Source organism: Sebastes fasciatus, chromosome 8 (assembly GCF_043250625.1).
Source record: "Sebastes fasciatus isolate fSebFas1 chromosome 8, fSebFas1.pri, whole genome shotgun sequence".
NCBI classification, from domain to species: Eukaryota; Metazoa; Chordata; class Actinopteri; order Perciformes; family Sebastidae; genus Sebastes; species Sebastes fasciatus.
In genome coordinates this window covers 11,334,617-11,356,486 of record NC_133802.1, presented here as the reverse complement: position 1 = coordinate 11,356,486, position 21,870 = coordinate 11,334,617, and the positions used below count along the sequence as shown (strand labels likewise).

Below are 21,870 nucleotides of genomic sequence, written 5' to 3'. Positions count from 1 at the left end.
CCACACTTGTGTATTGTCAAATCGCTTGTTGTGTGCAACCAACAGTCTGAAACCGTTTACTGTCACATAAGTCAGAGAAAAGGAGAAACTCATTGCAACTGAGAAGCTCTAGGTAATGTTTTGCATTTTTGCTTGAAAAACTAGAATTAACGCCTCGCGGTTGTATGCCTCCGCCAACCAGTCAAGTTGCAGTTTACATCCATGTGTGTGTGTGAACTGGATTAATTGACCCATCACTATCTTTCCTGTTCTTACCGGACAACCTGTGGAGATTGTAATTACATTCATAGAACCAGCATGGGTTCAGTCATTCAGCATCACTGAGGTCACAGGTTTGGTATCCAGTAAACCAACACCTATTTTATAATTTGAATTCTTGAGTTATGACCAAAAGCGTGTTTTTTGAGGTCACAGCGACCTTGACCTTTGAACACCAAAATGTAATCAGTTCATCCGTGGGTCTGAGTGGATGTGTGCGCCAAATTTGAAGAAATTCTCTGAAGGCATTCCTGAGATATTGCGAGAATGGACCGGACGGACTTATGTACGTACAGACAGATAGATAATCCAAAAACATAATGCCTCAGGCCACAGCTGTCGCTGGCGCAGAGGCATAAAATAAAAGTGTGTGTAGTGATGACCATGGTAAGGACAGTAATAATAAAATTCAGGCATTGGTTCTGCTTTTCAAAGCAATATAGTGAGAGGATCTGATCTGTCATGTTGTTTACCCTCATCATTTAATGTAATTTTTAAATGGGAAATTCCACACAAATATGTTCCTGTTATTCAGTTTTGGTCTGATTATAAGACCGGGGCAGAGGTTGGGCTGACGTGGTCAATCATCTCTTCTGCAAGTACACAATCTGCATAAAAGCTCCCATGTCAATATATACTGCAGTGATTCTCACAGGATGGAGAGCCTCGCGCTTTAAAAGGGGGGGAGAGAGCAGCATGAGCTCTTCCCAGCATCTCATCATCCTGACCAGGCTCACACAGCTGCGCCTACACAAAGCCACACACAGAGGCATCCTTCTAAATGCCAAAGACGCTTTTCCTGTCGCAAGAAAGAAACGTGCACGGAGCAATGGGAATGAGGGTGCAAGAGCGGTTGCTTTTTCCACAGAGACGGCAACAGTGGGTGGATTGAGTGGAGATGCGTGGCCTGTGTGTCACCCTGGCTTGTTCCCAGAGCGGAGGGACAGGAAGTAGGCAAGGGATCCTGGGAGGATACAAGCCCTCCTCTGTTTGCCTGTATCAAACTACTATCAGATACTTTATTCAAATGGCCAGCGGCGAGCGCAGAGAGCTCGGAGGGATATGTTCAGTTCTGCATCATTATCATTCAACTGCCTTTACTGGGTGCAATGAACAGTGAATACATCTAGTAGTAGAACTAGCATGGAAGTGAAACCTTTAGGCTAGTGATTCTCAAAGTGGGGTCCGGGGACCCCCAGGGGTCCGCACAGCTGTTGTTTACTATCATCACATGACAAACTACCTGCAATCAGTTCATCTTCGCTGCTCTAAAACTAGTTGCCAGTGGCAGTCATGACACATCCAGGGCGACAGCATAGTGAAGGCTGCTGTTTTCGGTATCAGTATCGGTATCGGTATTGGAACAACTAAAATAGAAACTCTGATATGATTGTGACACATCACGTCAATCTGACATGAATCAGTCATTTCACTCAGGGTGCAACGAACCATTCCTGCTGCTGCTTAGCTTAGTTTATTAGCCAGCTAGCTAGCTGGCCAGCATGGAGAAATATTTAAGTCAGTCCGTATCGACAAGTGATGCTAAGCCCAAACTAGCTAAATGGAAAAACACCATCTGATTAGCTTCAAAGCACCCAAACATTTCAGGGAAAAACGTGGTATTTACATGATTCAAATTGAAATGTGTTTCTGTTTATTACTATCAAACTGGTCTGAAGTATTTAGGAAAAGTTTTAGAATACAAATAGATTCAACGGCATCTAAGAGTACAAATGATAGTAGGCATTATGCTTAATCAATGTTACGATTATGAGGGGGACCTTGGAAAATGTTCTCCCCTATAAGGGGTCCCAAAAAGTTTGACAACCCCTGGACCAGACTAGTAGGAAAAGAAATAGTTACAGCATGTAACTCCCGTATATCCACAAATTTGATTTCTACTTTTTTACGGATTGAACAAACAAGATGAAACATGTTCATTATTGAGCTTTAGAGCTGCCGGTACATGGATTTTTGAGCTGTGGAGAGAACCAGGCTAGCTCTCCAACCCTACTTCCAATCTTTATGCTAAGCTAAGCTAATCAACTCTGGGCTCTAGCTTCATAATTAGCACATGAGCATGAGAGAGGTATTGAACTTCTCATGTCACCCTTGGCAGGAAAGCGATTAAGCATTATGCTTAATGGGTGTTACGATTATGAGGGGGTTCATGGAAAGGTTCCTCCCCTTTAAGTGGTCCCTGGCCCCAAAAAGTTTGAGAACCGCCGCTTTAGGCTAATGGCCGACAAACACTGTAAAGAAGGCAACAACGAGTGACACAAAAGTAGGCCACTGACACATAAAGCTTAAACAGAGAGAGACAGACAGATAAAGCCCAACAGGAAGTGGCAGAGATGTGAGACAGAGTGAGAGAACAGGTGGCACTGGCATTCCCATGCTCAGCCGTGCGCCCTTGAAAGTGGCCGGGCACTAATTAGCACCAAATCTGGGCCAGAGCGACAGAAGTTTAGTAGCTACCACATGAAAAATTCAAAGGCTTTTGTCAGCGGGAAGCCGTCACAAATCTCAATCCCCCCCTTCTCGTGTATCTCTCCCTTCGGAGTTTATATCGCACATCTCATTGGCAAACTGAAGAGGGGTTGATACTGGCATTAGACAAGTATTTTGTTTGTTAAGCACTCCGAAGCCAAAGGGGAATAATGTGTTGTTTTAACAAAGAAGAGGCACACTACTACTACTACTACTAGGGCTCGTTTACAGCCATCCTCTGCCCTGCAGTTTAATATTCCTCCAGCCAATAAACCAGTTCCTCTTTATAGTATCACAATTACAATATGTCCTCAGCGCGCAATGCCAATTAATCCTCATCTGACCTAAAGGAAAGTGGGCCACTCACTAGATCAAATGATGAACTCAGCAAACCGCCAGCTAGAGCAGAGTCTGTTTTAATGCTCAGTTCACTTCGAAGCAGACTAGGCGAATACACACATCACTATCAAAGTGCTTGGCCAGAGATGCCTGAGAAACAGTCTCTATAGACCACCCCTAAATGGTTCCCCTCCATCTTACTGAATAGGTGCACAAAAGGCAATTTTCTGAAAGTGGAAGCGACTTGTCTTAAAGCCGCGATACTCCTCCTCCTGCGCCGGATAGCTGCGGAGGAAACAAGCGGCTCATTGATGCCAGGCCCCAGTGTATCACCCTGACAGACAGACCGCTCCAGTATAAGGGGGGACAAAGGGTCCGCCAGTCCACGTTTGCCAATTAGCAGGAATTTCGGCCCCAAGAGCCACTTTCCACCAATGGCGTCGGAGCTGACATAAACATGTACAGCTTTCACTGGGGAGCATTCATGGGATTCCAAGGAGCATTAGGTCCCCTCTGTGGAGCCTGAAATCTGGCACAATGGAGCATCTCGTACCACTTTGAGAAACACTTCGCACACACTGGTTGGCTGCGTTGCCCGGTGCAGAATGCATGTGGTGAAACTGGCAACGTTTTGTCTTGGCTTTACAGTAGGTGGAAGTATCCATCATGAACCTTTGTGATGTTGTCAGGCTATTAAATAGGTGTTATCAATCGCTATAAGCTCCATAGATGTGGGTCAATAGGGGCCTACTACATCCATAAGTAGGTTTTATCATCTATTCACATGGTAGATCACCGAAAGAAGGTATAAAAGAACATGACAGCGAAGGATATGACACAAAACACCCAGTTTTCACCAAAGAGACCGGAGTTTGCATGCCGTGTTAAACCAACAACGTGTAGTTGTCTTTGTGTTCATAGTTATTTTAACTCAAAACACAATGTTTTTCCCTAAACTTAACTAAGTGTTTTTATTTGCCTAAACCTAAGGAAGTTGTAGTTTTGTTGCCTAAACCTAAAGAAGTTGTAGTTTTATTCCCTAAACTAGTTCATTTGCATAAACCTAAAGAAGGTGTAGTTCTGTTGCCTAAACCTAAAGAAGCCTTTTTGTTTGTGTTCAAAAAAGGAGGTTTCATTCAGTTTTACAACATGTTAGAACGTGCTGCTTTTAAGTTTAACTTTTACAACGTAGTAGGCCCCTACTGACCCACATCTATGGTGCTTATAGCGACTGATAACGCCTATTTAATGGCCTGATAACAGTCAAATTGGGTGTTTGTGACCATGTTAGATGTGTTATTTTAGCAGAATGTATGATAAAAACCAAACAGAAAGCAAAACTGGACATCACGCACACCATGGGTTGTTTATACGGGCTTTATAACAGGGCTTCATCCGGTTTGCATTTCATTGGCCTGATACACATCTAAGGATATTATATCCATGCACGGGACATAATATGTTTTTGCCTGCGTGCTGCCAAACACCCTAATTCCTTCAGGAAAAAAATAATACAAACACACGCAAAATCTGCGGAGGATTAGTCTAATGCACTACTGACAATCAAATGTAAATTTTCAATAAAATATATATGTTGATGCCTCTCTGGTGAAATGTTTCAGATTTCAGAAAGGATTACAGAGACAAACAAGCTAGAATCCACTGTGGGTTTATGCACAATATTTGGGTTTTAGGCAGATCAAAAGGCTGCGACAACAGACTGCAATAGTGGCAGAGCAGGTTTGATAATTTGTGAGTGTGTGTGTGTGTGTTATGTTTCAACTGTCATGATAGCAAATGTGTCATATAGTGACGTCTCAGAGAGGAAATCTGGTCTAGTTAGCAGATCTGATCCTGGATCAGCTGATGTGTACAGTACATACAGGCCAATGTCACAATGTTAAGTCACAAACTATTTGGACGAGCATGTACTGTATCTATGTGCTCAAGGACACCAATTACAGACTATACAATTACTCTGAGGTCTATGCTAGTCTTTTCTATTATTAGTCGCCATCACATTATAGAGTCAATATTTGGGCCTTTGAGTCATGTCGAGTGGGAGAGACTAATCCTGAGCATATGACAGCCGTGTCTTTAGACTGTGTGGGATCCTGAGGAAGGAAAATCTGTGGCATTCAGGGTGAACAAGCACAAGCAAGTCCTGTTAAAAAAAAAGATGTCTCATTCATCTGCTCTGATCCTCTCACTCACACATAAACCAGTACAGCAGGTAGCCCATAAAAACTCTCACTGCAGAGCCACTACAGCTGCCAGCTTTCAGATTGTAATGTGAAGGGCTTCCACCCAGGGAGCCATTTCTCTCTCTTAAAATCGAGGATATGCACAGTGCACTCTATCTATATGCTCCCAAAAGTGCTGCAGAAACAGGGACTGTACAGTGCAGTATATGTGGCCTAAATCAAAGGCTGCAGCTTGTATCTTTAAAAAAAAAAAAAAAAAGAAGAAGCCCTGATGAGTCACTGTAACTCTCAGACTCTTGCCAGTAAAACAGTGATTTTGGGTGAATCACAAAGTGATAAAATGATAGTGTGACCCTAACCCTTCTACTGATTATTAGCAGAGCAAAATTATATTTGAAGAAAAAAAAAAGTTAATAAATGTCAATACAGAGCAAATTATTAGTGATGATTTAGGTCACAGTGGTATAAAATTAGAGTCTAAAGTAATGTTCAAACAACAGAGTGATCTTGTAGCACTGTAGAGATCAAACCCCTCATTAATGTTTAATCAACCCCTGTCTGTCTGTCTGCCTCTGCCTGTCATTGCTGAAGTCACTACAATAACAAGTTTCTTGCTACTCACCCTGACGTGCAGGCTACTGGAGATTTGTCGTCGTCGATCAGATCGGAGGACTTCGCATCAAACCATTTAACGAGCTAAAAAAAAGAGAAACCAAAAAGCGCACAGATCCTAGAAGAGAGGAGCAGCGGAGACAGTCGGAGCGACAGGGAGGCGATGAGGAATCCCATTCAAGTGGAGGGTGAGGTCATGACGGGGAATGCATCTTTCATTCACATATAAAATGAATTATTAAAGAAGAAAGAACCCCTTTTTGCCTTATAACATATGTACAGTAAACCTATAGCTTCCCCGTAGACAGTCTGCTTCTAGCTGCTGTGCAGGAACACCAAATCCCGACCAAAACACTGGGACGTGATGTTACAGGCAGTAAGGGGGCGGGGCCTCCAGCGGATTGTAGAGCTCTGATTGGTCAGATTGTTTTTATACACAAATCGAGACCTGATTTAGGTGAATGGGGTTTCATGGTGAAGTGTCACCTGAGGGTGCAGGTGGCTGCTCAGTGTGCTCAGTTATATATTTTTTTAGATTACATGCTGTGATTTTGTTTGTGCCTAACAGTTCAGTCAGCTTCACATCTGATCTCACATCAGTTTTAAATAGAAAGTCTTTGATTCTTGCATCAACAGTGTTGACTTCAAATGTGACTGTAGCCATAATGTAGGCGAATTAAGATATTGAAGACAGTAAACATGTTTTCTATCATTTCGTGGTAAAAATAAAAAATTTATCTATGATAAGCTTCCTTGTACTTTTGTGACACAATGATGCCACCTACTGGTCAAATGAGGTAGCATGCCTGTAACACAAGTTGCAGTGAGTTGCAGGATTTACAGCCAATACATACTTTTGTCAGCATTAGTTTGTGCATATAAAAAACACTCATAGCACTAACATAGTGCTGCATAGTAGACAGTATTGTGTAAAGCCTAATGTTTGCTGCTGTTGATTTTTTGTTTGCAATTCTGCAAACATTCGTTTCTTACATAGGATTCTTGTACCTGTATAAACACTGCAGGTTGGTGCTGTATAGTGTTGCTGTAAGTGGTTGTCGAAGATCTTTTACCTGCATTCAGAATTTACTTAAACGTCTTATTGATAACGTTTTCATGTAGACAAATATATAAATCTATAGATATAGATATCTATATCTATATCTAGATATCTATATATATCTCTATATATATATCTCTCTATATATATAACATCTACAGTGCCAAATAAAAGCATGGCTTTTCCTGAAAAAAAAAATATATATATATATATTGTGGATTATATATTATGAATAAGTCATTTAAGAAATTTTGGCAGGTGCAAAATTAATGTTTTGTTTATCTCTGTGGAAAATATCTGACATTTGGTTCCCATTTGGTCACCTGGTATCTCTGGGTCGTCAGTTAGTGTGGGAAAAAAACTGATAAATGACGGTAAGTGCCTTGCAACGACTTGTTGTAAAGTAAATGCAATGGAATGGGGGAGGGAGAATGCGACATCTAGTGGCTGAATGGTAGTGTTATCATAGCACCTTTAAGTTAAAGTACTAGGAACAAAATGTACTTTAAGTTTCAAAAGTAGAAGTACTCATGGGGCAGCAGAATGGTCTCTGTCAGTTTCTTTAATTATTTTTATTTAAAATTAAGAACTGGTACCTTACCAGAGGTCGGCAGATGTAAAGGCATTCCTGATTATGAGTTATGTGTTTTTGTGATCTTGATGTTGTACAGTAGGGGTCTCCCCTCAGACGAAGCGTAAAAAGAAGGCACCCTAAGCGGCTATAGCTCAGTGGGTAGAGTGGTCATCCTTCAACTGCAAGGTTGGCAGTTCTATCCTACTGTCAGCCCACTGCTCCTACGGATGGGTTAAATGCAGAGGTTAAATTTCATGTATATACCTGTATGTATATGACAAATGTAATAAAATGTAAATACCTGTATGTATAGGACAAATCTAATAAAGTTTAAGTCTAATTTACTTGCTTAGTTTAGCTGAATTCCTTCCTGGATGCCTATGGGATCATGACCAGGTTATTTGATCCCAGACACTTAGCAATTGAGCCAAAATAGCTTAATAAAGCCTAAAACTACTGTACCTCTGAACTATCTCTTTAACCAAATCCCACACATTGCGCTATTCTATGTGATCTTCTTTTGAAAACCAATGTAATAACTGATGTAATTGTTGTCTTGTAAGCCAACATGCACTGTTTGGCATGTTGGAAGAAACAAATCAAAGGATGAACTCTTTCAAATACTGACGGGTAGTTTAATCCTCAACAATCTGTGTCAAATTTTAATCTAAAAAGTCAAATTTAAAATTGCAGTTCCTTAGTTTCCACCACTGATTGCTGTATTGTTCTCGTTCTGCCTGTGTGGTATGACACCTATATTCTGTCACTGATATTGGTGTCTACCAAGTGTGGACTATAAGTCTTTGACTGTTTTTCCCTCTGGGACTATAATGTGTAAAGTAAAAAAAAGAGAAGTAACGATGAAACAGTTTTCTGTTTAAATCCACTTTAAGAGGAGAAATAAATATAAACAGCTTTGGACAGCAACTGCAGTACTTACAAGCACAATAATGCCATCTTCAATGTCCAAAAGTATACAAAAATTGCATATGGAACCCTTAAAAGGCCAGTGTGTAGCATTTCGGTGGATCTATTGGCAGAAATGGAATACTGTATTCATAACTAGGTTTTCATTAGTGTATAATCACCTGAAACTAAGAATTGTTGTGTTTTTCGTTAGCTTAGAATGAGCCCTTCATATCTACATAGGGAGAGGTTCCTCTTCACGGAGTCCGCCATGTTGCTCCGTCACGTTTCTACAGTAGCCCCGAATGGACAAACCAAACACTGGCTATAGCGAGAGCCCTTTGTGTTTTTTACATTACCTGAAGGACAACCGTGGTGCCGCCAGCTGCCGTCTGACCGCCGTTGCTCCTAAAGCAGTGTTATTATGGTAAGGATGGCCTCTGAGCGAGTTACCATTTTGCACTTGGCGGCTTACGTTACCGCAGTCTTGGAAAGGGAGGAGTGAGCTGAGGGGTACTCAGTTGGTTGCAATCTGCAACCACACCACTAGATGTCACCAAATCCTACACACTGTCCTTTTAAAGAGTAGAAGAACGACAATTAATACATCATAATTAATTATTATGTGGATGCAGGAAGTGCCAGAGGAGGGGGGAGGGGGGGATATTAAGGAACCGAACATCATTTAGAAAGTAATCAGGGGACTACAGATCACGTTTTAGCACTTACCCTTTGGGACTTAACAAAAGCAGAGAGCATCTTCCATTAGGTGATGCTGATTAACTCCGAGGAGCACGACATCAACAAATCCATTAAAACATCTGGAGATATCGGAGATGACAAACATCACTATGTTGTTGGATCATAAGGACGTCTTCACTTATTTATTTTGTCAACTACATATTTCACATTACTTAGATCATTGTTATGCTCGAATGCTTTATGTTTTTTGTGTTTTTTTTGTTCTGCAAATTGGACTTCTATTTGATATTCTGTGACCATGGTATAATGCATTTTATCCCGAGGTAATTCATCTTTTGATGGAAAACATTTATTTAATACTTATAATAATCCTCCCTGTGTGGTCTTCATGTTAATCCAAAAGTAGACTGCTACACAGCACGGCTGCATTTCTGGGAAGAAAATAAATCTCTTTTCTATTCTGTATCTTGTTTACAGAGACTTCTCTCTCCAGCCTTCCATCTCTATTTCTTCTTCTTCTTCCTATACTTTATTTCTCGTGCTCTCTCCTCTTCACACCTTCAGTCTCTTTCGTAGCCTCCCTCTTTTTTTTTGGTCCTTCCCTGTCCAACAGTCTCAGTCGTCCATGTCTCTATCATTATATATATATCATCATCCTTAGAGCATGTCGCTCTCTAAGGAGAGGTTGCTGCCCAGGCCTGCCATGCGGTTCCGCAGGAGGAAGTGTGTCCTCCTCTGCAGTAGCCTCTGCTGCTCCTGCTTCAGCTCCACGTAGGACCTCGAGAAGGTGTGGAAGATGGAGGTGACGGGGAAGGCCATGAGGAGGATCCCGCTCAAGATGCTGCTCAGAGCCACCACCTGGCCCGGGATGCTTCTCGGCACCATGTCCCCGTAGCCCACCGTCGTCATGGTGATGACAGCCCACCAGTAGGTTGCGGGGATGCTGGTGAACTCCTGCGTGGCGGCCATCTCGTTCTCAATCAAGTACAGCAAAGGGGAATACAGGGCGATGGCAACACACAGGAAGAGGAGGAGCAGCCCGAACTCCCGCGTGCAGCGGCGTGCCGTCAGGCCCAGAGTCTGCAGGCCCAGCGAATGGCGAGCCAGCCGCATCACGTAGAGGATGCGCAGGGCTCTCAGGACGCGCAGAACCAGGCCCACTTTGTCCAAGTAGCTGTTGCCGGAGCCCAGGCGCTTCTCCCCTTTGGAGGTGCTGTCCACCACCAGGGTGATGTAGTACGGCAGGATGGCCACCACGTCGATCATGTTCAGGGGCTGCCGGAGGAAGGCCAGCTTGCTGCGGTCTTGAATGAAGCGCAGGGTGAACTCCAATGAGAACCAGGCCACACACACCGTCTCCACTATGAAGATGTTGTAGCACATGCGGGAACATTTGCCCTGGTGAAGAAAGACACTGGAGTGAGCATTATCAGTCATTATCAGCATGTGTGAGTGGTAGCTGCAGTCACTAGAGGGAACCACTGCTATGTGAAACCCAGGAGCTAAGCACCTCTTTGGGATGCTGCAGCATTTAACACAGGTGCAAACTGTTTCTACAACCGACAAAATAAGGAAATCATCATAGAGCGAGCTCACACACAAAATGTGCCTTCTTCAATTTTTTGGATAGAAGTTTAGAAATGTCTGTTTTGATTTAACTCTTTAATGTCCTCCCTAAGAAAGAAACATTTTTTTCAAAACTTTTTTTGTTCTTGGGGCAATTACAACAACAATCAATGTTTTATTTTTAACAGACCCCATAGTTTTTTTAATATAGGCCTTTACCAAACGGTTGAGATGTTGCTTCATGGTAAAAGAAAAATACAAACCATGTACTGTTATTAAGCAGTAATAGGTTAATATACCAACATATGTCAATTTGTTACCATTAAATTAGTTGTATTACCAATACTAGTATTATTTCCATGTATTTATTCTAGATATATTACCATATTTACAGTAGGCTACATTGAAAATCTCAAATTTTTTGATCTGTTCAAAAAGTACCTTAAAGGGAGATTTGTCAAGTATTTAATACTCTAATCAACATGGGAGTGGGCAAATATGCTTGTTTCATGTAAATGTATGTATATATTTATTATTGGAAATCAATTAACAACACAAAACAATATAAAATATTGTCCAGAAACCCTCACAGGTACTGCATTTAGCATGAAAAATATGCTCAAATCATAACATGGCAAACTGCAGCCCAACAGGCAACAACAGCTGTCAGTGTGTCAGTGTGCTGACTTGACTATGAGTTGCCCCAAACTGCATGTGATTATCATAAAGTGGGCATGTCTGTAAAGGGGAGACTAGTTGGTACCCATAGAACCCATTTTTATTCACATATCTTGAGGTCAGAGGTCAAGGGACCCCTTTGAAAATGGCAATGCAAGTTTTTCCTCGCCAAAATGTAGTGTAAGTTTGGAGCGTTATTTAGCCTCCCTCGTGATAAGGTGGTTGGTACCAATGGATTCCTTAGGTTTTCTAGTTTCACTCTAGCTTTAAAACTGAGTCTGCATTTTCCATTGGTACCAACCATGTCATACTAGCTTGTCATGAGGGAGGCTAAATAACGCTCCAAACTTGGGCTACATTATGGCGAGGAAAAACTATCATTGCCATATTCAAAGAAGTCCCTTGACCTCTAACCTCAAGATAAGTGAATGAAAATGGGTTCTATGGGTCCCTTTACAGACATGCCCACTTTATGATAATCACATGAGGCTTAAGTTTGCCATGTTATGATTTGAGCATATTTTGTATGCTAAATGCAGTACCTGGTTTCTGGACAATATTTGTCAGTATATTGTGTTGTTAATTGATTTCAATAATAAATATATACATATATTTGATGAGCGTATCAAATACCTGACAAATCTCCCTTCAAGTTACATTTTGAACAGATAAAAAATGTAAGATTCATTTGCTATTAACTATTTCAATCGATTGACAGCGCTAGTTTAAATGTATGCCATAAAAAAATTCCTTTTTCATGACGCATGTTTTTTGGAAAGCTTTTTGTTTTGTGTAACACAGTAATGATGCTGATTCAATGCGTGGCTGAGAAGGTTCAAAGCATTTCAAAGCACATAGCAGAGCTATGCAGAGCTTTGAATGCAGTCCATATCAGGGCAAAATAACATTATGAAACACACTCCCACTGAGGAGGAGACGGTTGGAGTAGACCCATACAAGCACCTGAAAACTCTATCCAGTAAACCTGTTCTCACTCGGAGAGACGAGGAACACTTTTAATGCAACACTTTGTTGTCTGGCTGCTAGGAATTAGAGGCGGCAGAGCTGTGAGAACGCGATTACTGGCACTTTTAATTAAAAAAGCTTAATTGAAACACACCGAGAACACTGAAGCGTGAAAGCAAGTGTGTCTGGTTGAATATAATGCTGTAGCTTCATCAGTGCAGTCGTTGTATTTCTTTCATTTTGTTTTCAATATCCCTTTTATGTGATTGCCGGTTGGTATAGCTGAGTGACTGTTAACATTTAATGGCTTAATGCACTGGAGTCCCAGAAGCCAGGTGACTAAATGAAACATACCGAGTGAATATTAAAGTAGGCCTACTGGATCTGAAAGTTGAGTCAGCAGCATGTGGCATGTGGATAGCGGTTACTCTCAAACAGAAACCGTTGAGATTTTGGTTTTGCCCTCCACCCACTGACCACACAAACAGTATCTGTACTGGATTTCCTGAGTACAAGAAGTGAAAGTAGAACCACTAAAACATTTTTTTGAAATGGAAAGTAAAGTGGTGGCAGTTATCCTTCACTTCCATTCAAAGTAGACATTTCTACAAAAGAGATTAATACATGTTTACTCTTCAAGATAATAATGTGTGTGGCTCAAATATTCCATTTTCCTTTGATTTGACTAAAGAGGCCAGTGTGCTAATTATGGCTGTGATTGAAGTCAGACATAATGATGAAAGCAGACGTCTTCAATTATATATTTTTTTCTAATCTGGCAAAACAACCTGCTCTCTCTCAGCAGGCTCCCTGTTCTCGCTGCGAAGATGTTTTTTAAATGACATGACGGACGAGACATGCCATCATTAGAGTTTTCTGATGACTGCTTTTCAAAATAACACGTCAGTTTACTTCAGTTTGGCTTTTGAATACAGCTCAGACAAAGCAATCTCATCACAGTGTGGGGTTCAAATGTCAATACGTGTCTCTTTATATGCAAATTCCCAACAGACAATTGAGTTGTGTTGTATGGAGGACGGAACCTACCAAAAACCAAAAATAAATGTATAAATAAATAAATTACTTAATAAATAAATAAATGTCATTAAATGTAGCAAAATAACATTAAAAATAAATGTAGCCATTAATTCATTGATCAAAATGCGACATAAATAGATTTTTTCTGTTTTAATTTGCTTCTATATTTATTTATCTTTGTATTAATTCCCTTATTTCCTTACTCTTATGTTATAATATTCCCTTTTATTTAATTATGTATTGATTTTTGTTCATTTTTGCATTTATTTATTGTATATCTATTTTTAAATGTATGTATTTATTTATGTATTTACGCATTTATATATTTATTTATTTCTGCAAGATTGTTCCTTTGCATTTCACCCCTTATCTATTTTCCCAAACTTAGTTATTTCTGCCTCATTATCCGATGAGCAGGCTGTCATTCAACGTGTGTCATCATAGGGTCAGTGTGCATCACTATAGCTAGCTAACAGTGTCTGCTTCTGCTCATCAACTACAGTCTTCATTTCCTGCTCTGTACAGCGGGTTGGCGGCCTGCTGCTGCTTCGTACAGGTAGAGGTGTGCAGATCAACCGTCTGAAGCTGAACTGTTTCGCGGACCCACAGTCAGTCTCATCCCCGAGGTTTAGCTCGCTCAGAGTGTGAACCTCCATGCCGATGCTGCCGGGAAAAGCGTCGCGCCTCTCAGCGGCAAGGGCACCCAGACTCTGCTCGAATCCGGATCGGTAGCCGATGGTCAGGGTGCCATTGTTGCTGCGCGGCGCATTTCCGGCTAAACAGTTCAACTTCAAATGGTTGATCTGCACACCTGTACCGGTACGAGGCAGCAGCGGCAGGGGGAGCAACAGGCCGATGACCTGCTGTACGGAGCAGGGAATGAAGACTGGAGTTGATAAGCAGAAGCAGACACCGTTTAACTAACAAACATATAGTAATGCAACCTGACCCCATGATGACACATGTTGAGTGACAACCCCCTCATTTGCATAATGAGGTAGAAATGCATAAAGTAATGTAAAAAGAAATGTGTAAAGCAAAGTATAAGTGTAAGTTTAGGGAAATAAATAAGGGGAGAAATGCAAAGGAAAAATTGTGCAGAGATAAATGCATGCATGAATAAATACATATATTTAAAAATAAATATAAAATAAACAAAAAATTAATTAATTAATAAAAGAAATAGGGAAAATTAAACTGATGGCTACATTTCTTTTTTATATTATTTTTGTTACATTTAATGACTATTTATTTATTCATTTATTTTTTGGCTGGTTCCGTCCTCCATAGTGTTGGGTCATATCTTCATTTTTACTTTTCCTCAATGACATGAAAACACTTCTGCTCTGGCATCAACATGTTTTTGTATGCATGCAGTAACTTTTCCTGTGATATGTTAAATGTCATTACTCACAGCCTCCTCCTCCTCTCTCATGGCAGGCATGGTGCTGATGGATAAGTTGACAGCAGTGATGGTGACAAACAGCACCGACAGACAAGCAAAGATCTTCCCTGGCAGGCCTGAATGAGGCCTCTCCACCATGTCTCTCAGCTTGCCCATGCACCGGTTGAGCCTGGACTCAGCTGGGTGCTCCCTGTGTCCACTGTCTGAATCCAACAGATCCTCCAGGAGTTCCTCCTCCTCCTCCGCTCTCTCCATCGCCTCAAACTCCTCCACGCGCTGCAGCAGCCGTCGGCGGCAGCACCACTCAAGGCTCTCCTCAGGGACCCCCCAGTAGAGCAGCTCCTCCCTGAAGGAGAGGGCGCACATCTCCCTGAGGGACCGCAGCTTGCCCGCCCGCAGGAAGGTCAGGATGGTGCGGAAGGCGCAGGGGCTGCGGTCGAAGAAGAACTCGTTGTGCGTGACGTCGTAGTCGTCGCAGATGCCCATGATCTCGTCAAAGCTGCTGCAGAGGTGCAGCTGGCCCAGGCGAGACAGGGGGAAGTCCTCTAAGGTGGTCCAGGGCAGCTGGTAACGCAGGCCGCCCACATTGATGATGGCGTAGAGCTTACGGGCGCTGGACAGTAGGGTGTCGTCATGGATGGAGCCAACCTCAGGGGCACGCTGCGCCCTCTTGTAGAAGGCCCCCTTCTGAGCCTCCTCTTCTTGCAGGGGAGGCGCGTTGAAAGAGGAATCGGAGGCACAGCTCAGGGCACTGTAGTCATAGTCAGAGCCATCGCCCGACAACAGGGTCATCTTTACTGGTCCACTCACATCCCTGTGCTCAATCTGCCACCATCACACTGTCACCTTCAGAAGGGAAAGAATAAACACATTAGTCTTACATGAAAGGACCTTATTGTTTGTAATAACTCAGTGGAACAAATACAAATTTTCATTTTGTATTTTACAAATCGATTAAAAGGAAGTTCATGGCTTTGATTTATTGAAGAGCGTCCAATAATATCTTAATGTCAGCCGACTTAAACTCAGAGGGACTGTGTGAGTTACAGTAAAGTGTAGCAATAATGACACCGTTATGCCGTTATGCTTTAACACTAAAAACATTGTCAACCCTTTTACCCAAGAATGAGTAATACCACAACGCAGCATTATTGCAGCAGGAGGCACTTAGACAATTGGCATTTTAATTCTAATGGCAACTTGTCATTACACAAAGGCATGCCTTGTGTAAACAACTTCTGACTGCATGCAGAGCAACCCGCTCGCTGAAGAAATGTACTGAAAACATGAAATCTGCTTGAAATATTCCACCTGTTAAGAGACTTTCTGATATTGTTAAAATATGGCAGGGAAACAATAAGCCACATATTAGTGGTACTAAAGCGAAAACTTTATTTAAACAGGTACGGTACAGTTAGTTTGTTTACTGTAAATCACTGCCTACAGTTGTTATGATGGTTAACCAGTCTATTGTTTTTCAATGGCTAAACTATATCAATCCAAATTTCAGTTGATAATTTTTACTTAAGTCAAGGTAGCTCAATTGACTGCTTTGTATGGACAGTGAACGGAATAGTCTGACATTTTGCCGAATACGCTTATTTGCTTTTCTGCTGAGATTTTAACGAGAAGACTGATACCACTCTCGACCATGAGAGAGGTATTGAACTTCTCATGTCACTCTTGGCAGGAAAGAAATTAAGCATACCTCCCAAAATATCTAACTACTCCTTTAATCTTGGACAAAACATAGACTGTATATAAGAAGTGGACGTAGTCACCGTGACTTCACCCATTTGTTTGTGGACTACCGTTTTGAAGCCTCGAGTTCGGCATTTTGTCCGTCGCCATCTTTATTTTTTGCAACCAGAAGTGACACGAGAAGGCGGAGCTAAGTACAACCGAAAGACATTTTTAGGCAACCAAAATGTTAATATTAACTTTCATGACCTGAAAACACACTGTGAAAGGGTTAAAGCTGTCAGATGAAAACATGGACAACTCTGTATCCCCTGCTTTATGGTCTATTTGACTCTAAATGGGACCATCATTTACTAAATGAACATCATGCTGTATTGAAGAAGACTTGAAACTAGCGATTGAGACCATAAACTCATGTTTACAATGTTTACTGAGGTAATAAATCAAGTGAGAAGTAGACTCATTTTCTCATAGAATTCTATACAATCAGACTTCTTTTTGCAACCAGAGGAGTCGCCCCCTGCTGGCTATTAGAAATAGTACCAGTTTAAGGCACTTCCGCATTGGCTTCACTTTTCAGAACCGGAGGTTGCCCACTACATAAAGCGTGAAGCATTTAGCATAAAAACTGGAAGCAGAGGGAACAGCTAGCCTGCCTGGCAACCTCACTGTGATGACTAGACTAGTCGGCAAGAAACCGTTACAGCTTGTAACTCCCCCTCAGGCCTATATGTTAAACAATGATTTTTTTCTTTTGTATGGATTAAACAAACAAGACACAACATGTTCATTATTGAGCTTTAGAGCTTCTGGCTCATGGATTTTTGAACTGCAGAGCGAACCAGGCCAGCTGTCCACCCCTACTTTCAGTCTTTCTGCTAAGCTAAGCTAATCAACTCTGGGCTCTAGCTTCAATTAGTGCATGAACATGAGAGAGGTATTGAACTTTTCATGTCATTCTTGGCAGGAAAGCGAAGAAGGGTACTTCCCAAAATATTGAACTACTCCTTTAGGCCTACTCTTGGACAAACCTGACAAAGAGGGCCACAGGCTGACAAAAGAGATAACAATGCTAATCAAAGACAAGGGAATTGTGCGGCAATAGAAAAGGCGTTTCTTGTGATTGATCACTAATATGTGTCAAACATATCACTCTCATGAGAGCAAATTAAATTAAGCTTCTTTACCACCAACCAAATTGTATCACAAAAACTATCTGTGCCATTATCTTAGCAGTATGAATATGTCAGTTATGCATCATTAAACATGATCCCTGATCTAAATACATCAGGCATCGAGGGATAACAATTTCACTCCCAACAGCGTGCATGAACATCTGTTCCCCACAGCAGCCTGGGAATTATACATAATGGCCTGATGTTATATTGGCTGTTGTTAGATAATTCACTTATGTAACTGCTTTGTGCAGCTACTGAAGAATATACTTCAATATGTCCACAGTTTGCTCTCGGCATTGAGATGTTCTTCAAGCACAATATCAACAGAGAAAGAGAAAGTACAATACATCTAAAAATAGAGAGAGAAAAGGAACGAGGAGATGTTTACTGTATGTCACCAGTGCAGTGAGGACCTTGTGGCCTGTGTCCAAACTAATTTAATCAATTACAGTAATTTAGGGGGAGGCAGGTTAGCCAGTCAGGAATTAAAATGTCAGAGTCTGGATTTGCTGCACCACCAATTCTGGGTCAGGAAGGAGGCCGTGGTTTCTAAAACGGGGATGTGAATGTGTCACTGAATGGTTATTAGGCACCTGCACTGTCAGCCTCTGTGAGCCACTGATTATAGTCAGCACCAGCTTCCACCCATGAAATTAGACACTGCCTGGTTTTATTAACCTACACTACTTCTTGATGGTGTTTCATCTTGTGAGAAAAGTAATCACATCAAGAAAAATCACAGAGACCACTGAAATGTGTCTCTAATGGACCTTTACATCTGCACATTTTCCGTACAATTATTGTCTATCAAATCAACACTAGTGCCGTTTAAAGGGGACATATCATGGAAAACTCACTTTTTCAGTGCATTTGCACAAATATTTGGGTATCTGGAGTGCCTACCAACCCACAAACTGTGAAATAAGACTACCCAGTCATTTTTTGTGGACTGTCTATTGATCAGAAAACGTGTGACTTTACCAGTGGGCAACCTCCTTGGTCGGAAAAGTGAAGCCAATGCCGAAGTGCCTTAATCTTGCATTCTTTCTAATATCCAGCAGGGGGCGACTCCTCTGGTTGCAAAAAGAAGTCTGATTGTATAGAAGTCTATGAGAAAATGAGCCTACTTCTCACTTGATTTATTACCTCAGTAAACATTGTAAACATGAGTTAATGGTCTCAATCGCTAGTTTCAAGTCTTCTTCAATACAGCATGATGTTCATTTAGTAAATTATGGTTCCATTTAGAGGTAAAATAGACCATAAAGCAGGGGATGCTTTAGGGCGTGACCTTGTGATTGACAGGTCTCTACCACAATGTTGTCCGCTCTGGGAGTTGTCTGCGTTTTTGTCTTACGTGTTTCGTCGTGTGTTTTCTGTTCATGAAAGTTAATTGTAACATTTTGGGCGCCTAAAATGTCTTATTCAGCGTTCGGTTGTCACTTCTGGTTGCACATAAACAAGATGACGACAGCCAAAAACGAACATGGCAACGCCCAAAATGTCAAACTCGAGGCTTCAAAACGGCATCCCACAAACCAATGGGTGACGTCACGGTGACTACGTCCACTTCTTATATACAGACTATGGATTCAACAAGCCATTCAGATTTGGCTCCCCTTCCTATGTCACATGCAGGCTCATTAGAAAGTATCTTCCCCCCACGGCTTGAGAACTACCTTTGCCAAGGTGCACCGTATTTTTCTCGCAAGCCAATCAGAGCAGACAGAGGATGAATACAGGTATATTTACAAAGACAGTATGAGAAAAATACAGTTTTTTAAACATTTGAAGCATGTGAACATATTCTAGCAGAAACCCAAAATACAAGTATGAACCTGAAAATGAGCATGATATGTGCCCTTGAACAAAACCAAAACATAAGAATGAAAATCATTTCTCAAAACACTGTAAAATCCCTCCTTTCTGCTGCTACAAATCGGTAAACTCTCACATTCTCCCTCCATGCGGCGGAGGTTATCGATACGCCTACAATGCATCACCAGCGTGGATGTGCACAGGCCTCCGCCACTCTCCTGCTAGATTAAATCACACTTAACCCCTTGAGGCCGTTTGATTTCTCGCTTTGCCTTTAAACCGACTGTTCTTTTGCCTCTCCACAGTCACAGGAGCTTTTTTTTTTTTTTAAACTCTTGTTCTCCGCTCTGTTGTGCCTCAGATGTCTCCTCTGGGGGACGGAGTCTATCTCGGAAGGAGAGATGAAACACCGCAAAGACAGCGAAGGCTGTTCTCCCCACCAGATCGGCTGAGGTCTGGCCTCTCTCTGTGCCAGCGTTATCACAGCTAAGCCACAGGGCATGTTCTCCAGATTGCCTGGTGACTCACTGGCTTGTGAGTCTCTGTTGCCTGACTGCATTGAGCATGCATTACCCACAGTGCCCTCCTAAAGAGACTTCGGAGAGCTGAACTACTGCCAATATTCTTTGAGATGATTTAAATGAGCTTAACAATGATAACGACCACCGCGAGGTCGAAGCTGAGCAAATCTTCAAAGAATTCTGGAGGCTTTTAGAAGTTGAAGTTCAGTCTGCCCATAAACGTGTGCGACATTCCTGTTCAATATGGATGAAACTGATTGATAAAAAAAATCTATTGAAAATGAACACGTGCACACATGAATAGCTCATTAATTAACGACTACTATTTATGGCTGCATATTGGTGGAAGTGCTGTGAGATTTGCAAAGAGTCAGAATTGGACAGATTATTCCAATCTGTCTCCGAATCGAGGATTTGCAATTCAACTCGAGTCAGTCTGTGAAACACAAACACATGGTAATTAAATGGGTGATCAGTATTTCTGATGGAAAATCTGAACCTCAGAGACGTACAATTAAAGTGAAGCATATTTAACAGCTGTTAGCCTTCCGGTTACAGCTGTTCAGAGTTCTGTCTTATTTTCTAGCACATAACCTAACAACCGTATTCACTCTTATTGGCAATAATGCATCATTGTAAAAGAATGCTCTTTATCAAGATGTTTCCGAATGATAGATGTCATCCTGTACTCTCTCTCAGGCTAAATGATCATTCACATCACACAATGTCTCTTTGTTCTCGCCGACAACCAATTCTCCTCCTATTCCCTTAACAGCTCACTGTTCTCTAATGGACTTTAGGAGGGTGGTTTTTCTAGAAATGGACTTGAAACCACCCAACTTTCTCTCTCCCTCTGTCTCCCTCTGGAATCTTGTTAAACACTGAAACAGTCAGGCCCGCCAGAAGCATTTCTACCTTACAGTAATTCCAGCAGGAATGGTTGTAAACATAAATGTCTCTTTTGTGTTGTCGGTGGGCGGTATTAATGCATACTGAAAACCCTGGAAGAAGCTATAGCTCCAGGGCAATAATATGTCTCCCTAACTCAAGATGTGGTCCACCATTCTGTTTCTGAGGTTTACAGAGAAGTATGCTGCTGTGGATTCAATAACGAGCTATGTTGGTATTAACGGTTGTCTATTTTCTGTTGTGTTAATGATTTCAACTGCAACCCACACATGCGTCTATCCGTCTTTGAAATAGCTTCATGATCATATTTTAAATGTTAAAAAGACAGTAACCTTTTGAAATGCCATTCAAGTGTTTTTTTTCCATCTCCCTCTTTGGGTAAAATGTCTCCGTAACAAAGAGAAAATGAGAAGCATCACACCTCTGTCATTTTCTGTCTACAGTTTATTTCCTAGCCCGTCTCCAGCTTGTCTGTCCTCCCTCCTAAAGCACTCGATCCCCCCCAGACAGGGTCTGAGCCGACCCACCAAATCCCCACATTTCTGCATCGCTGCTCCACATTATGCCTTAGCATTCCTCATCCTCTTAGCCCTAACAAACTGTGACACACAACACAAAACATCTCACCATCACCTCAACTTTACACCTATACACTCATATTCACTATATATGGTTATTTCTAGGGCTGTCTATCGATTAAAATATTTACTGCAATTAATCACAAATGAATTGCACATTTTTTATCTGTTCAAAATGTACATTAAAGGGAGATTTGGCAAGTATTTAATACTCTTATCAACATGGGAGAAGGCAAATATGTTTGCTTTATGCAAAAGTATGTATATATTTATTATTGGAAATCAATTAGCAACACAAAACAATGACAAATATTGTCGAGAAACCCTCACAGTTACTGTATTTAGCATAAAAAATATGCTCAAATCA

General features: G+C 41.5%; 2 protein-coding genes across 7 annotated transcripts in view; both read right to left on the bottom strand.

The window, feature by feature from the left end:
• The window catches only part of src (v-src avian sarcoma (Schmidt-Ruppin A-2) viral oncogene homolog), a 36,787-nt gene extending 30,522 nt beyond the window's left edge, over nucleotides 1–6,265 (bottom strand). For 3 of the 4 annotated variants that reach the window (XM_074643370.1, XM_074643372.1, XM_074643371.1), the window contains exon 1: nucleotides 5,914–6,265. The gene's annotated coding sequence lies outside the window, so the exon portion shown is untranslated. The remainder of the gene's footprint in view (nucleotides 1–5,913) is intronic. The other variant, XM_074643373.1, reaches the window with a different exon arrangement.
• A 3,047-nt stretch (nucleotides 6,266–9,312) lies between these two features.
• Nucleotides 9,313–21,870, bottom strand: part of kcng1 (potassium voltage-gated channel, subfamily G, member 1) — a 40,376-nt gene continuing 27,818 nt past the window's right edge. For all 3 annotated transcript variants that reach the window (XM_074643326.1, XM_074643325.1, XM_074643324.1), the window contains 2 exons: nucleotides 14,808–15,644; nucleotides 9,313–10,543 (listed from right to left, as the gene is read on the bottom strand). In XM_074643326.1, the coding sequence (XP_074499427.1) occupies nucleotides 9,803–10,543; nucleotides 14,808–15,590 (1,524 nt within the window). In that variant the 5' untranslated portion in view covers nucleotides 15,591–15,644 and the 3' untranslated portion in view covers nucleotides 9,313–9,802. The remainder of the gene's footprint in view (nucleotides 10,544–14,807; nucleotides 15,645–21,870) is intronic.